Source organism: Budorcas taxicolor, chromosome 5 (assembly GCF_023091745.1).
Source record: "Budorcas taxicolor isolate Tak-1 chromosome 5, Takin1.1, whole genome shotgun sequence".
In the NCBI taxonomy this organism is placed as follows: domain Eukaryota; kingdom Metazoa; phylum Chordata; class Mammalia; order Artiodactyla; family Bovidae; genus Budorcas; species Budorcas taxicolor.
Window position 1 is genome coordinate 21,991,681 of NC_068914.1, and position 18,598 is coordinate 22,010,278.

The window sequence follows — 18,598 nt, forward strand, 5'->3', positions numbered from 1 at the left end:
ACTGAACTCTGGACTTTCTTTGGAATTCATTAATTTTTCCATTGATGTCTTCTTTCTGCTCCAGGATCTGATCCAGGGCTCTATGTTGCATTCAGTTGTCATGTCTCTCCAGCTTCCTCTGCTCTGTGATAGTTCATCAGTCAGTCCCTTTGTTTTCTGTGACCTTGATAAAGGAATACTGTTCAGATATCATGTAGGATTTTCCCCAGTCTGGTTTTGTTTGCTGCTGTTTTTTCATGATTAGATTGAGACTATGGGCTTTGGAGAGAATTCCGGGCAGGTGAAGTACTCATCTTGTCGCAATATATCAGGAATCACCCGATATCCTTGTGACATCATTGATGATGTTAATGTTCATCTCTTGGCTAATATAGTACTTGCCAGAGATTTTTCCTGTAGGTTTGAGCTGGTTTTGATCCACTATCACTTACATGAGACTTTCTCTTTCCTCTCCTCCCACTGTTTGAAATGGTTTTTATTTATATTTATTGCAAATGTCCTCTCTGAGGAATTCTCTCCTCTGACCACCCAAGCTAAACCAGCTTCTCTTCTCATCAGTTGCTGACACTCACCTTTGTGTTTTCTTGATAGAATTTGTCATTACCTGAGATTGTCTTATGTATTTGTTTACATAGTTTATCATTTGCTTTCGGTCCCCTTTCCCTCAAACAAGAATATAAGCCTCAGGGGAACAAGGTCCCTATAGGGTTGTTCCCTTCTGTGCACTTGACATCTAAGCACAAGGGCTAGCGTATACTAAATGCTCAATAACTATATGTTGAATAAATGTTGAAGAAAGAAACATCCAAGATTAATTTATTAGCAAGTATTTCTGAAAAAGAATGAAAGATAGCTGAATGGTGGGAGGTTTAATTTAGCATTCTTAACTGGTTTAGTTTTAACAAAAACATTAAATGGAATCATCATGTGTGTGCAAATAGGTAATCAGCATCCTTGGAACTGAAGCTCTCTTATAATACAGTTAATAATGGGAATGCTTTTCTGACATAACTATATGATTGACACACGTAAAAGTTAGTAATTGCACATCTGCACAATTGTGACCTTTATTTGCTAATTGGCTCAGCTTTATATAACTTTTAACAGATTCAAGAGTGTAGAAATAATTTATGCCCTTAAGTTTAACTTATGGTTATGACTTCCTAGGATCTATTATGTTTTTGTTTACATTGGCAGAAAAATGGAGCTTCTTTGTATAAATCTTTCTTCCATAACCTCTCTTTTCATTTCTCTCCTCAGGACCTAAAATCCCCAATACAGAGGGATGAAATTGCAGGTGCCCGGGCCTCACTGAAGGAGAACTCCCCCATACTGCATTCAATTTGTTCAGCTTGTTTGGAACATTCTGATGTTGCATCCCTTAAAGCTAGCAAGGACACCGTTTGCGGAGAAATTCAGAATGCCCTCAATGTAATTTCAAATGCTTCACAGGGCATCCAGAACATGTTAGCCCCACCAGAGCCTCAGGCAGCAACACTGGGCAGTGCTCTTGATGAGCTTGAGGTAAGTTGAGAGAAAATTAAAATGTGATTTGATATACCAGTAAGAAAATAATTAAATGTGTGTGTTTTAAGATGCTTGGGTTGAAGTTCAGAGTATGAGTAAATAAAAATCCTACTCAGTCTCAATCATTGTGTTTTCCAATGAGTTGATTAGCAGGTAGATATTCTACCAGTAAGGAGAAGGAAATGGCAACCCACTCCAGTATTCTTGCCTAGAGAATCCTGTGGACCGAGGAGCCTAGTGGGCTGCCGTCTATGGGGTCACACAGAGTTGGACACAACTGAAGAGACTTAGCAGCAGCAGCAGCATTCTACCAGTGGGTTTCCTGGGTGGCTCAGTGGTAAAGAATCTGCCTGCAATGCAGGAGACATAGGTTCAATCCCTGGGTCGAGAAGATCCTCTGAAGTAGGAAATGCCAACCCATTCCAGTATTCTTGCTTGGGAAATTCCTTGGACAGAAGAGCCTGGAGGAGTACAGTCCATGGGGTCGCAAAAGAGGCGACATGACTGAGTGACTAAACAACAGCCACATTCTATCAGTAGACTTCTGATGCCTTTACATCTCTTCCAAGGATGTCAATGAATTTAAATTGTGATTGTTAATTATATTGACATGACTTTATTTTACATAGATCAGTTTATGAAATATAGAATTTATTCATTCCATGAGTACTTATTATTGAACTGTTCTTTCTGCTTGGGGTATAATTGAGCACTGCTCTCATGACCTCTTTACATTTTAGTCTGGACTAGGGTGGCTAGTGACTATTAGAGCTAAATTTTGTAAGAAGAGCCAGCTGGATTTGACAATTCAAATTATTTGTAGGGTGTGAGAGAAAGGGCCGAGTCATGGCTGGTGTTGCAGTTCAGATCCTCTAGAAGCACACACTAGACAGAGTCTGGGATACAAGGTGTTAGGAATTAACGTCTATGAAGGAAGAGGAAGGGAGCAGGACTGAGTAGAGGAAGAAGTCTACCTGTGAGCTGGACCTCCAAAGTTGAACCAGTGAGCAGGGCGCTCTGACGAGCGTCTTAACCTCAAGTGTATCTTGTTGGGCAAAAATAGTCGGGCCTCTTTCAGTCGCTGGAGGCAGGTCACCCTGCCCTGGAAAGGGTTTGACCCGCAGACATGGGGAGTGGGGATAACCTCTCTGCAGTTGGGGCAGATCCTGAAGAAACTGACAGCCAGGAGCATTTGTTGGTCTTACTCTCCACAGCTAGGCAGCAAGTCCTACCTGGAAGGGAGACATGGGCAGTACATCTCTGTTCGTACCACAGATAATAACAAAGTTTTCGTTGTTGTTTGTTTACTTTTTGGCTTGAGCAATTGCATGGCTTTTTATTGACTATGATGGGGAAGAAATGGGTGAAGTCAGTTTTGAGAGGAAGATCAGCAACTTAGTTTTCAAAATGTTGAGCTATTTCTCAGACATTCCAGTATATGTCAAAGATCATTGGATATCCAAGTCAGATATGTACTTGTTTAATGGAAGACAATTCTATATAATGCTTAAAGATAAGTGTTCAGGAGACCAAATGCCTGGGTTCCTATCCCAGCTGTGGTGGTTGCTCCCCATGCAATCTTAAGTAAGCTATTTTATTCAACTCTTAATTTTCTAATTTTCTCACCTATAAATTGAAAATAATAATAATTGGACCTATATCTTAGTGTTGTCAGACTCAGTGAATAATAATACATGTAAAAATGCTCATAGCAGTGACTGGCATACAGTGAGTTCTCAGTAGATTTTAGCTTTCATTATTAGGGGCAGAGGTGACTATTTGGCAGCAGATACTTCCATAATGAAAAAAAAAATAAAGCACAATTAAAATTATTAAAGTTTTACTGATAACTTAAAAAAAGCACACAGCCTCTAATTCTTGTGTTGTTCTTAACATTATTACTTTCACAATAAACTTATTTGATATATAATTCATTTAAGTTTAAAATAACCTTTCCATATGCTTTAACTTTAGTCACACATCTTAAACAGGCATTTTCATTTCTAATCTAATATTATTAAATTCCTAATTATTGGCATCAATGAAATAATCTATTAAGTTCCCAATTATTACCATTTATGTGAAAATTTTAGGACCTCTTTGTCTAGATTAGGTGGAAAAATAGTGATGGTTCTTTAATAATACCCAATCATCTAAATGTTTGCCCTGTGTAATGAGTACTTGGTAAACTTGTCTATTAGGTGAGTGTTTTGTCTTCACAATAAGATTGAAAAATACCCTGTAGGCAAGATTATGTTTTTAACTAATTTTATACCAGTGACACTAGCAGAACATTAGAACTCCCATGGAACAATATGTAGCATTTTTTGATAGCTAAACATCTAACATAATTATCACTTGTTACAAGTGTCCATTATAAGTGGGGGCTTCCCAGGTGGCTTAGTGGTAAAGAATCTTCCTGCAATGTAGGAGATGTGGGTTCACTCCCTAGGTCAAGAAGATCTCCTGGGGAAGGAGATGGCAACCAATTTCAGTATTCTTGCCTGGAAAATCCTATGAACAGAGGAGCTGGCAGGCTACAGTCCATGGGGTTACAAAGGGTTGGACTCAACTTACCCACTAAATAACAACAAACCATAGAAGTGGTTTTTTTTTTTGTTGTTGGTGGTGTTATTGTTTTACAGAAAATAAAACAGATTTATATAAGGCTTTTTCAAATCAGAAGGCTAGTGAGTGGTAGTAATCAGGATCTAGCCTGTCTGACTTTGGAAGATATTTCTAACTTCAGTGTTATACTGAATTCTCACAAGTAGATATTAATGTGCTTAATTAAAATTCAACAAAATATATTATACAATTCTTTGTTTTTTGGAGCCATCAGAAAAGTTATAAATGTAACTTAGCCCCAAAGATGGCATAACTTTTTATTGAAAATTTATTTTCTGGGTACCTGTGTTACTTAAGTAGAAATAGTCTATATATGGGGAGTGCCTAGAATAGTGAGGTGAAATTTGCAAGAGTGGACAGATAGGATTGTGTATCACATTTTTCATAGTACTAAACTAAATTGTGTCAGGGGATGCTTGTGTAAGAGGTCGAGTTTATCTCAGACACTTTTTTCTATATTAGGATTATAGAAGAAGGCAGAAGATTTTGAAGTTGTCTTCCTTCAGGGACTCCTCTTTTCTTGCTTTAGTTGAAAGTGATAGGCAAGAAATGGCAGTGGTTGGAGAAAAGGAAAAGTAATTGTGTGTGTGTGTGTGTGTGTGTGTGTGTGTGTGTGTGTGTGTAGTTTGGATGAGAGTGGGCATACACATAGTGATAGAGACTTCCTTTTCATAAGATAAGTGGCTGACTCCCTTATCAAGGCAGGGTGGAATTTCAAGTATATTGCAAAAATATTGTAGAAATCCCAATACTGTCTCAACAACCTTTGAAATTCAGTTCCAGTCAAAGTTAGGGACAGAAAGCTGGTATAAAAATGCTTCAATTTTATATACATTTTATACCCAAATTACAAATAGCTTCTGAGGCTGTCTGAACTAGATAAAGCAGAATTTATTGAGCATTTAGACTTTTAAGATGATTTTGTAAATTAAATGGTTGCACTTTTCTTTATTTACAGGAAGTGGTATTGGAAAAGGATCCAAAATAACCTTTGCTCTATCTTGCTTCTGCAAACATAATACTATGAAATAAATTGATGTAGTAAATACTCTTTGGGAGTAAGTCTCATTAAATGTTTATAGTGTAGAAATGTATCAGAGTGCTTACTCAACAACTACCAAGCTGAAGCTTCGTTAAATCTTTCATTCTGGTCCATAGCTGGTTGTGGAAATGAACCCTGAGATTTATTGTTGGAGAAAATAGAAGTTGAACTAGAACACTGTCTAGGCTAAATCGATTAATTTATTGGAAAAGCTAATGTAAATTATAGTGTTATTTCTGCATTTATGACTGAATGGGAATTGAGAAGTGTCCAGTTGTAGATTAACATAATTTTGAATGTATTTTAAGTCAGAAACTTTGCCAGTGAAAATTGCTTTGAAACTTCAAGTCTACTAATGTGTATTTGCTCTTGTGTGTAAGGAAAACGCAGCTTTTGTAATCATAATCCACAGAATTATCCAGATTCTCTTGTGATAAAGACGATAATGACAAAGGAGTTTTGTAGTACTGCCATTTTCAAAGAACTGTCATTTGTATTCTTATCTTCTTTCTATGTGTTCATTTGTGTCATCATTCATATATTCCTTTGTTCAGTGTTGTGTCCCCAACATCTGGAACAATGCTGTATACATAGTAAATGCTAGGTAAATATCAGTGAATGAATGAAGGAAATAATGAGTACAGAAATGGTGCCTGTCATTTTGCAGTATTGGAGTGAAGAGCATTTTCTCCTTATCCCTGTTTTTGTACTTTCCTCCAACTTGTAGTGTATGTTGTTGGAGTATGTACTCTATTTTGCCTAACTTTTAACTGGGCTGCAAATTTATAGTGAAGAAAACCACAGGGAAAAATAGCTGGATGATATGCTGCTCAGATTCCTTCCTGTCATAAGAGAGCCCAAAGAGAAAAAAGTCTTTTCCCAGTAGCTTTCTTGCCTTAGTTTATGTTCCATGTAACTGCCAAGCTATGCTGCCTTTTACTAAGAGTAATAATTCTGAGATATGTAGACCTTGTATTCTAACATTTTTACCTGAGAGAGAAAACAGGACCTCTATTAATCAAATTAATGTTTTAGGAGCTAAAGAAAAATAGGCATCAGTAACATCTAGAAGTGATTTAATACGAAAACATCAGTTGGGTTTTAGGAATATGGTGAACTAGAAGAACTAAAAATAATAGACAAAACATTTTTACCTATGTAGATAATCTGATGGGTGAATTAGGGAAATTTCCTGGGGCCAGCCAGGTGCTAAGAGCACAAATCCAAACTAGCAGGCCAGCACCTGCATTGTGATAGGCAATACAGGGAATTTCTTTTGCATTATTGCCTGTAACTTGGATTTTGAAAGATCATGAACTGAGGACAAAAGACAAGCCTATTAGCCAAAATGGCACATGAGACCCTTTTGGCTAAAAGAATCTGAGAATTCTTTTATTTGAACACCTCACTGGATAAACAACAAAAACACTAGCCTTTACAGCAGAAGGTAGTAGGAAAACTTGAGTGGCTTAATTTGGCCCTAGGTGGTTCAGAAAAAAAAAAAAATACAAAACATCCTGGAAATTTTCTAGTCTATTCTTATCTGGACTTTGTGTCAAAATTTATATTATCTGTGTAGCCTCTAAAACTTCAGCTGAAAATGTAAAGGATCCTGTTTTGGTAATACATGGAAGTAACTGCCAGAAGTAAACTCAAATTCTGCACCATACTGTCAGTCCACAAAATATTCTCATCCAAGTTCAAGGGAAATAAGTTGTCACAAGACACACAAATAAGCAAGATACATGAATGAAGTTTTGTAGAAATAGCAAACTGCAGAATCAGATCTGAAAACACTGCAGATACTGAAATAGTAAGATAATAAATGTAAATTAGTATGCTTAATAAATATTATTTTCTCATTTACTCAGTAAAGTATGAGGAGTATAATGAAAAAACAAAAGTCTATCAAAATTGATCAGGCAGAACTATCTAAAATGACAAACATATTGTGAAAAATTCGTTAGGCAAAACAAGAGATTCGATAGCAAATTAATGACCTGAAAGATGTATTTGAAGTTATTTGCAATACACCACAGAGACCCAAAATAAGGTATTTCAAAAAACAGTTAAGATGAAGGATAGTGTGACAAGATCTAAAATAATCTGATATAAGATACAGAAGAAGGAAAGTATAAAACAAATCCTAAGAGTTTCCTAGAACTAATGGAAGACAACAAAATCCATAGTTAAAAATTCCAATAATTTCCAGGCAAGATATATAGAAAGAAATCCATATTTATACATATTGTAATGAAACTAAAGAATACCAAATGCAAAAATAATATTTTAAAAAGAAAAAAGGGTTAGCTTTATTCTCAGCAAAATTGCCCCTGGAGAAGGAAATGGCAACCCATTCCAGCGTTCTTGCAGTGGCAACCCACTCCACCCAATCCCATGGACAGAGGAACCTGGCAGGCTACAGTCCATGGGGTTGCAAGGAGTAGGACGTGACTGAATGACTAAACCATCACCACCAACTGCAAGACTGCAGAATAGGAGGCTCCTGACTTTTCCCTCTACCCACAAACACACTGAGTAAACAACTACACATCTATCAGTTGCCTCTGAGGGAAATCCAGAAAAGAGTTGAGAGATACCTGCATGCTGGTCAACTAAGAAAGTACCCACCTCAAGAGTCAGGAAAAACTGAGACCACTCTCATCATAAACTCCATTCTTAACACAACCTCATACGGTTGAGAGGACTCTCCCAGCTTCTCCTTGAGAAGAAAAGATTTTGCCACATATCTAGCACTCCAGCTTTTCTGGCTGTTATCAAAAGGACTGTCTACTAGCTTGTCTATATTTGGCAGCTGATGGAGCCCAGTGTTTGCTAGACCTTTGCGGGCATAAAGAACAAAAAGGTAGTCTGCAAATAATTCATGTAGCTCTCACCATTGGCTCAGTTTAGAATGAGCAGGCAATAAAGCCCACCTTCCAGTTCTCCCTGGAAGGGATTAGAATGCACATAACTTTCCACTAGCTGACCAGATTCTGGCTTCTAACTCAGCTGTCTTTGGGAACTGATGAGACAGGCAATCACTAGTCTCCTGGGACATTGAACCCGCGTGTGGGCACTTTCCATGGCTTTTCTTCTGGCTTATTCCAGTGAAATAACCAAGTCACCATCTCCTTCCTGAAAGGAGTTGGATTACACATCTAGTATAGTAGACTTTCTGACTACTAGCTGAAGATCTAGTTTCTCACTTGCCTGCCTCTGGGAGCCAGTGCAGCCATACATTCTCTAGTTTCTTGGGGTCCCCAGAGAACAAAGTGGCAGTTTTGAATGAGCCCTCCTGAACCCTCTTTCCACAACTCCTTTCCAAGGCTGGTGCCAGCAGTAAAGCCCAGCTACTGGTTTCTTCTTGGTAGGGGTTTGATGACAGAGCTAGTGTTCCCGCTTTTCCAGTTAGACTAGCGCAAAGATTCGAGACGCATCCAGATTAGCTGGATGGGCTGATTATTGGGGTTCGTCTTTTACTTGAGACCAGTCCCTCAACTTAGAGAGGTGGCTATTTTATCTAATACATAGAAATCAACAAAATAGTTAAGGGGAAAAAAAAACAGGGAAATATGTTCCAAATAAAAGAACAAACTCCAGAAGTGGACTATAGTGAAATAAAGATTTGTGATATACCAAACAGATAATCCAAAATAATGATTAGCAAGGTGCTCAGTGAGGTTAGCAGAGCAACTTATGAACAAAGTAAGAATTTTAACAAACAGAAAATGATGAAAAAAACAAGTAAATCATAGAGCTGAATAATGCAATTGGATGGAAAAAAATCAATAGGTGGAGTTTAGCGCAGACTATATCAAACAGGATTGGAGAAGGAAATGGCAACCCACTCCAGTGTTCTTGCCTGGAGAGTGCCAGGGACGGTGGGCTGCCGTCTATGGGGTCACACAGAGTAGGACATGACTGAAGCAACTTAGCAGCAGCAGCAGCAGCAGCAGCAGATCAAACAGGAGTATGACAAAGCTGTATATTATCTCCCTATTTATTCAACTTATATGCACAGTATATCATTAATGAGCTGTTTCCACTTTGAGCTTGCAAGAGAACAGTAAACAAACCTAAAAGGAATAGAATATATGAGTAGAAATCGATTACATCGCAAGCAAAAGAAAGATTCTATAGTGAGGGTCAACAAAGACAAAAGCATGTTATTTGGAAAGACTAATAAAATTGATGACTTGCTGGTGAGCTATATTAGGAAGAAGGATTCAGTTCAGTTCAGTTGCTTAGTCATGTCCGACTCTTCACCTGTCTGACTCTTCATCCTGTCCATCACCGACTCCCAGAGATTGCACAAACTCAGGCCCATCAGATTGGTGGTGCCATTGAGCCATCTCAGCCTCTGTTATTCCATTTTCCACCTGCCTTTGATCTTTCCCAGCATCAGGGTCTTTTCCATGGGGCCAAAGTATTGGAGCTTCAGCTTCAGCATCAGTCCTTCCAATAAATATTCAGGACTGATTTCCTTTAGGATTGACTAGTTTGATCTCCTTGCAGTCCAAGGGACTCTCAAGAATCTTCTACAACAGCACAGTTCAAAAGCATAAATTCTTCAGTGCACAGCTTTCTTTATGGTCCAACTCTCACCGTACATGAAAACCATAGATTTGACTAGACAGACCTTTGTTTGCAAAGTAATGTCTCTGCTTTTTAAGAGCAATCTAGGTTGGTCATAGCATTTCTTCCAAGGAAAAAGTGTCTTTTTATTTCATGGCTGCAGTTACCATCTGCACTGATTTTGGAGCCCAGGAATATGGTCTCTCACTGTTTACATTGTTTCCCCATCTATTTGCCATGAAGTGGTGGGACCAATGGCATGATCTTCATTTTTTGAATGTTAAGTTTTAAGCCAGTTTTCTCATTCTCCTCTTTCACTTTCATGAAGAGGCTCTTTAGTTCCTCTTTGCTTTTTGCCATAAGGATGATGTCATCTGCCTATCTGAAGTTATTGATATTTCTCCCTGCAATCTTGATTCCAGCTTCTGTTTTATCCAAACGAGCATTTCACATGATGCAGGGTGATGATATACAGCCTTAATGTACTCCTTTCCCAGTTTGAAACAAGTCCATTGTTCCATGTCTGGTACTAACTGCTGCTTCTTGACTTACATACTGATTTCTCAGGAGGCAGGTCAGGTGGTCTAGTATTCTCATCTCTTGAAGAATTTTCCACCATTTGGTGTGACCCACACGAAGGCTTTAGGATAGTCAATGAAGCAGAAGTAGATGTTTTTCTGGAATTCTATTGCTTTTTTGATGATCCCATGGATATTGGCAACTTGATATTTTGTTCTTCTGCCTTTTCTAAATCCAGCTTGAATATCTGGAAGTTCTAGGTTCACGTATTACTGAAGCCTGGCTTGGAGAATTTTGAGCATTGCTTTGCTAGTGTGTGAGAAGAGTGCAATTGTATGGTAGTTGGAACATTCTTTGGCATTGCCTTTCTTTTGGATTGGAATGAAAACTGACCTTTTCCAGTTCTGTGGCCACTGCTGAGTTATCCAAATTTGCTGGCGTATTGAGTGCAATACTTTCACAGTATCATCTTTTAGGATTTGAAATAGCTCAGCTGGTATTCCATCACCTCCACTAGCTTTGTTTGTAGTGATGCTTACTAAGGCCTACTTGACTTTGCTCTCCAAGATGTCTCACTCTAGGTGAGTGATCACACCATCATGGTTATCTGGGTCATTAAGATCTTTTTGGGTACAGTTATTCTGTGTATTCTTGCCACCTCTTATTCTCTTTTTCTTCTGTTAGGTCCATACCATATTTGTACCTTATTATGCCCATCTTTGCATGAAGTATTCCCTTGGTATCTCTAATTTTATTGAAGAGATCTCTAGTCTTTCCCATTCTATTGTTTTCCTCTCTTTCTTTGCATTGCTCACTTAGGAAGGCTTTCTTATCTCTCCTTGCTATTCTTTGGAACTCTGCTTTCAGATGTGTGTATTTTTCCTTTTCTCCTTTGACTTTCACTTCTATTCTTTTCTCAGCTATTTGTAAGGCCTCTCCAGACAACCATTGTGTCTTTTTGCATTTCTTTTTCTTGGGGATGGTTTTGATCACTGCCTCTGTACAATGGTATGAACGTCTGTCCATAGTTTTTCAGGCACTCTATCAGATCTAATCCCTTGAATCTATTTATTATTTCCACTGCATAATCATAAGGGATTTGATTTACATCATACCCGAATGGTCTAATGGTTTTCCCTCCTTTCTTCAACTTAAGTCTTGATTTTGCAATGAGAGTCCATGATTTGAACCACAGTCAGCTCCTGGTCTTATTTCTCTGACCATATAGAGCTTCTTCATCTTCAGCTGCAAGGAATATAATCAATCTGATTTCGTTATTGACCATCTGGTTATGTCCATGTGTAGAGTCATCTCTGCGTTCTTGGAAATGGGTGTTTGTTATGATCAGTGCATTCTCTTCACAAAATTGTTAGTTGTAGCCCTGCTTCATTTTGTGCTCCAAGGCCAGACTTGCCTGTTACTCCTGCTATCTTTTGACTTTCTAATTTTGCGTTCCAGTCCCCTGTGATAGAAAGGACATATTTTTTCTTGTTAGTTCTAGAAGGTCTTATAGGCCATCATAGAACCATTCAACTTCAACTTCTTCAGCATTAGTGGTTGGGCACAGACTTGGATTATTGTGATATTGAATGATTTGCCTTGGAAACAAACAGAGATCATTCTGTGGTTTTTGAGACTGCACTTCCTAAGTACTGCAGTTTGCACTCTGTTGTTGGCTATGAGCACTGCTGCATTTCTTCTAAGGGATCCTTGCCCACTGTAGTAGATGTAAGGGTCATCTGAATTAAATTCGCCCATTCCAGCCCATTTTAGTTCACTGATTTTTAAAATGTCGATGTTCACTTATGCCATCTCCTGTTTGACCACTTCCAGTTTACTTTGATTCATGGACCTAACATTCTGAGTGGATGTTATATATGGATATAACATAACTATAAATATATGAAGAATTTTATCCTAATAAAAATTAAAATTTGGATGAAATTTAGAAAAATTCCTAGGAAACCGTAATTTAGTAGAACTGACTCAAGAATAGATAATGTGAACTAAAGAACTGAATTAGTAGTTAACAGTTTTTACTCAAAACAAACCCTAGTCTCAAATATGTTTATGAAGAGTACTAAAAATCCTTTTGAGTATATGTAAACATAACTTCCTAAGAACGACAAAAGAAATGCCAGCTTTCAATTCACTAAATGAAGCTGGTGAAATCAATACCAACAGTTCATGCGTAAGACAAGGAAGAAAATTCACATGCCGATCTAAGGATGTAGAAATCTTAAAATGTAAGCAGACTGTTAAGCAATAAGTAACTCATTATAATAAAGTTGGATTTATTCTGGGAATGTGACATTAGTTCAACATTAGAATATCTACAGATGTTATTTACCCAAGAGAAAAAAAAGATATTTTAATCTCAGAGGATATGGAAAACTTTTGAAAAATTCAGTATGGTTTATTTGAAACGTCTAGCTAGTTAAAAAGAGAAGTAAATTTTCTTTACTTAATAAAGGGTTCCTGTTAATTTTTTTAAATTTTAAATTTATTTATTTTAATTGGAGGCTAATTACAATATTGTATTGGTTCTGCCACACATCAACATGAATCCACCACAGGCATACATGTGTTCCCCATCCTGAACCCCCCTCCCACCTCCCTCCCTGTACCATCCCTCCGGGTCATCCCAGTGCACCAGCCCCAAGGATCCTGTATCAAACCTGGACTGGTGATTCATTTCTTATATGATATTATACATGTTTCCATGCCATTCCCTCAAATCATCCCACTCTCTCCCTCTCCCACAGAGTCCAAAAGACTGTTCTATAGTGAACTTTATCCTTACATTTGAGTCATTAAAACTATTTCTCTTAAAATTAGAAGTGTGAGTATAATGAATGAAAATGAATAAGTTATAGCGGTGCATATTATCATGAAAAGAAAGTGAAAGTGAAAGTCGCTCAGTTGTGTCCGACTCTTTGAGACCCCACTGGACTCCATAGTCCATGGAATTCTTCAGGCCAGAATACCGGAGTGAGTAACCTTTCCCTTCTCCAGGGGATCTTCCCAACCCAGGGATAGAACCCAGGTCTCCTGCATTGCAGGTGGATTTTTTACCAGCTGAGTCACAGGGGAAGCTCTACAGATATTAACATGAGTGAATACCACATCATAAAGCTTTACCTAACAAAGAGCAAGACATGTAAGAATCCATGCAAAATGTTCCCATTTATATAAAGGTTGAGACATGCAAAACTAAACCATATATCTGTCTACTTATATGTATAGAGTGGTACAGGCGTATATGATAAGTTATAAAAAGGAGAGAATATTTAATGCAAAATGTAAAAATGGAGTGGGTGGAGAGGGTGCATAGCCACATCAGGAGCTTTAAAGTCACTGGGCACAATTCATTTTCATAAGCTGCATTGTTTCATGGATGCTTTATTATTATTATTCACTCATATTCTTCTGTATGAAGTAGTTCTTAAAATTTAATAAAATATATTACAATAGGATGATAAATCTGAGAATAGCTTATGTTACAAGGTGCTCATTAAATTTAATAAACTTTTGTTAAATCTAGTCTGTATGAGGCATTGTTCTAAGTACTGGCTTAATACTAGCACTATTTAGCATGTTTACTTACATATTTTCTTATTAAGACCAAATTGCCTTGTGGAGCAAATAGGTTAGAAATTATTATGTCCTTTTTAAAGAAGCAAACTACTCTTCTGTCAAGTTGCGTTACTTGTCTATGTTGAAAAGAAACAAGAATTAGAAGACATACCTTAAGCTTGTTTCTCATGACCACCTCCCCTCAGTAATTGCCCTTTCTAAATAATAGCTCTTGTGACAAATAGTGGCCAGTGTTGAAATTCAATTATATCTTGAGTTTAAAACATTTGTTTAATACTTTTGCATATGTTTTTAATACATTTGTTTATCCTATTTTTCCCTATTAGTGTTGAGTTCTTGAGTAGATGAATGATATCTTATAAATATTTATATTCCCCACTTCTTAGCACAGTGACAGACACATAGTAATTGTTTAATAAATATTTGTTGTAAAGATAATGAGTAGCTGACCTTTGAACCTGGTGACAGATTTTAATGCATCTAATGAATATTAACCCAAGAAGAGGACAACAAAATCTCTTATATATGATGATTAAAAAAGGAAGGGATTGAGTACATTGTAATTAAAATATGTAGATAATAATGGTTGCTAGACCTTACTTGCTCTTGGCCTCTTGGAACTATTAGATACATGCTCTACATGATATTACTGAGAATGTTCAATCTTATGATTCCATGAATGTGGTATCAAACTTAGAAATGATTTCTAGGTAGCTAGATACAATTATGATTTTATTTCAATTTTCCAAAACCTGAAAAAGGTAAACCTGAAATCTAGAGCACAATTTTAAAACAAGTTCTTATGAAGTATTTGCATCATGAGTTTCATGTCAGCCAGTTGATAATCAATATTTATTAGCTTTGTTGTTGTTCAGTGGCTCAGTCATGTGTGGCTCTTTGCAACCCTCTGGACTGCAGCATGCCAGGCTTCCCTGTCCTGTACCACTTCCCTGAACTTGCTCAAACTCATGTCCATTGAGTCAGTGATGTCATACAACAATCTCATCCTCTGTCGTCCCCTTCTCCTCCTCCCTTCAGTCTTTAGGGTATGTTCTAATGAGTCAGCTCTTCACGTAAGGTGGCCAAAGTATTGGAGCTTCATCTTTAAAATCAGTCCTTGCAATGAATACTCAGGATTGATTTCTTTTAGGAATGACTTGTGTGATCACTTTGGCACCCAATGGACTCTCAATAGTCTTCTCCGACACCACAGTTCAAACGCATCAATTCTTTGGTGCTCAGTCTTCTTTAGGGTCCAAATCTCACATCCATACATGACTACTGGAAAAACCATTGCTTTGACTAGACGGACCTTTGTTGGCAAAGAAATGTCTCTGCTTTATAATACGCTGTCTAGGTTGGTCATAGCTTTTCTTCCAAGGACTGAGTGTCTTTTAATTTAATGGCTGCAGTCACCATCTGCAGTGATTTTGGAGCTCCCCCAAAATAAAGTCTGTCAATGTTTCCATTGTTTCCTCTTCTATTTGCCATGAAGTGATGGGACCAGATGCCATGATCATAGTTTTCTGAATGTTGAGTTTTAAGCCAACTTTTTCACTCTCATCTTTCACTTTCATCAAGAGGCTCTTTAGCTCCTCTTCACTTTCTGCCATAAAGGTGGTGTCATCTGCATATCTGCGGTTATAGATATTTCTCCCCGCAATCCTGATTCCAGCTTGTGCTTCATTTAGCCTGACATTCTGCATGATGTACTCTGCATATAAATTAAATAAGCAGGGGGAAAATAAACAGCCTTGACCTGCTCCTTTCCCAATTTTGAACCAGTCTATTGTTCCATGTCTGGTACCAACTGTTGCTTCTTGATCTGCATATAGGTTTCTCAGGTGGCAGGTCAGGTGGTCTGGTATTCCCATCTCTTGAAGAATTTTCTGCAGATGGTTGTGATGCACACAGTCAAAGGCTTTGGTGTAGTCAATAAAGCAGAAATAGATATTTTCCTGGAACTCTCTTGCTTTTTCTATAAAACAACAGATTTTGGCAATTTGATTTCTTATTCCTCTGCCTTTTCTAAATCCAGCTTGAACATTTAGAATTTCTCAATTCATGTACTGTTGAAGCCTAGCTTGAAGAATTTTGAGCATTACTTTGCTAGCATGTGAAATAAGTGAAATTGTGTGGTAGTTTTAACATTCTTTGCCATTGCTTTTCTTTGGGATTGGAATGAAAACTGACCTTTTCTAGTCCTGTGGTGACTGCTAAGTTTTCCAAATTTGCTGGCACAATGAGTGCAGCACTTTCACAGCATCATCTGTCAGGATTTGAAATAGCTCAACTGGAATTCCATCACCTCCATTAGCTTTGTTCTTAGTGATCCTTCTGATGGTCCACTTGACTTCACACTCCAGGATGACTGGCTCTAGGTGAGTGATCACACCATCATGGTTATCTGGATCATTAAAATCCCTTTATTAGCTAACTCTTCTCTAGTCCCTCATTGTCATATCCTTCATGGAACTAGAAAAGAAGTGAAAGAAATTGTCTGTGATTCTAAGAATTGCATGCTGATTTAGGAGATGAGAAATATGTAAACCGAATTATTAGAATGCAACACAGCATTCTTCCTTGAAACCCTCACTCATGGGTTATAAGTTGTGCTGTCCAGGAAAACTACTGTGGGATGAAATTTAGTATTATGTAGTGTTAATTCGTGTTATTAGGGATTTGCCCCCTAACTTCCAGATGTTCAAGCTGGTTTTAGAAAAGGCAGAGGAACCAGAGACCAAATTGCCAACATCCTTTGGATCATGGAAAAAGCAAGAGAGTTCCAAAAAAACATCTATTTCTATTTTATTGACTATGCCAAAGCCTTTGACTGTGTGGATCACAATCAACTGTGGAGAATTCTGAAAGAGATAGGAATACCAGACCACCTGACCTGCCTCTTGAGAAACCTATATGCAGGTCAGGAAGCAGCAGTTAGAACTGGACATGGAACAACAGACTGGTTCCAAATAGGAAAAGGAGTACATCAAGGCTGTATATTGTCACCCTGCTTATTTAACTTATATGCAGAGTACGTCTTGAGAAATGCTGGGCTGGAAGAAACACAAGCTGGAATCAAGATTGCCAGGAGAAATATCTGTAACCTCAGATATGCCGATGACACCACCCTTATGGCAGAAAGTGAAGAGGAACTAAAAAGCCTCTTGATTAAAGTGAAAGAGGAGAGTGAAAAAGTTGGCTTAAAGCTCAACATTCAGAAAACGAAGATCATGGCATCTGGTCCCATCGCTTCATGGGAAATAGATGGGGAAACAGTAGAAACAGTGTCAGACTTTATTTTTTTAGGCTCCAAAATCACTGCAGATGGTGACTGCAGCCATGAAATTAAAAGACGCTCACTCCTTGGAAGGAAAGTTATGACCAACCTAGATAGCATATTCCAGAGAAGGCAATGGCATCCCACTGCAGTACTCTTGCCTGGAAACTCCCATGGACTGAGGAGCCTGGTAGGCTGCAGTCCATGGGGTCGCTAAGAGTCAGATTCGAATGAGCGACTTCACTTTCACTTTTCACTTGCATGCATTGAAGAAGGAAATGGCAACCCACTCCAGTGTTCTTGCCTGGAGAATCCCAGAGACGGCGGAGCCCAATGGGTTGCCGTCTGTGGGGCGCACAGAGTCGGACACAACTGAAGCGACTTAGCAGCAGCAGCAGCAGCAGATAGCATATTAAAAAGCAGAGACATTACTTTGCCAACAAAAGTCCGTCTAGTCAAGGCTATGGTTTTTCCAGTGGTCATGTATGGATGTGAGAGTTAGACCGTGAAGAAAGCTGAGCGCTGAAAAATTGATCCTTTAAAACTGAGGTGTTGGAGAAGACTCTTGAGAGTCCCTTGGACTGTAAGGAGATCCAACCAGTCATTCCTAAAGGAGATCAGCCCTGGGATTTCTTTGGAAGGAATGATGCTAAAGCTGAAACTCCAGTACTTTGGCCACCTCATGTGAAGTGTTGACTCATTGGAAAAGACTCTGATGTTGGGAGGCAGGAGGAGAAGGGGACGACAGAGGATGAGATGGCTGGATGGCATCACTGACTCAGTGGATGTGAGTCTGAGTGAACTTCAGGAGTTGGTGATGGACAGGGAGGCCTGGCGTGCTGTGATTTTGTAGTCACAAAGAGTCAGACATGACTGAGCAACTGAACTGAATGGAACTGAACTGAAGGGGGGAATAAATATGGGAAGAAATAAAGAGACTATGTAATAGGAGTGGACAGTCCCCACTTAATGTTGGTTGAACTCTAGCTTAGGAAAGTACTTTTAAGGCATATTATTAGAAGGCCAAATAGAGCAATTTTTATGTTTATTTATTGTTTATTTGTTGAGCTTTCTGTGTTGCTCATTGGTAAAGAATCCACCTGGCAATCAGGAGATGTGTGTTCAATCCCTGGTTTGGGAAGGTCACCTGGAGAAGGCAATAATTACCCACTCCAGTTTTCTTGCCTGGGACATCCCATGGACAGAGGACCCAGGGATTGAACCCAGATCTCCTGCATTGGCAGACAGGTTCTTTACCATCTGAGCCTCTAGGGAAGCCCAAATATTCATGGAACTTACACAAAAATGGATCAAAGGCAAAATAGAAAACTTCAATAAATTCTGCAAAGTAGAAAAGAGTGAACAATGAACGACATTAGTAACATGTTTTGTCTACTTTTTTTTAGTCTAAATATTACAATTCTGAC

General features: G+C 38.3%; 1 protein-coding gene across 1 annotated transcript in view; it reads left to right on the plus strand.

The window, feature by feature from the left end:
• The window catches only part of CTNNA3 (catenin alpha 3), a 1,850,481-nt gene that overhangs the window by 451,398 nt on the left and 1,380,485 nt on the right, over positions 1-18,598 (plus strand). The window contains exon 6 of the mRNA XM_052639474.1: positions 1,261-1,524. Within this exon, the coding sequence (XP_052495434.1) occupies positions 1,261-1,524 (264 nt within the window). The remainder of the gene's footprint in view (positions 1-1,260; positions 1,525-18,598) is intronic.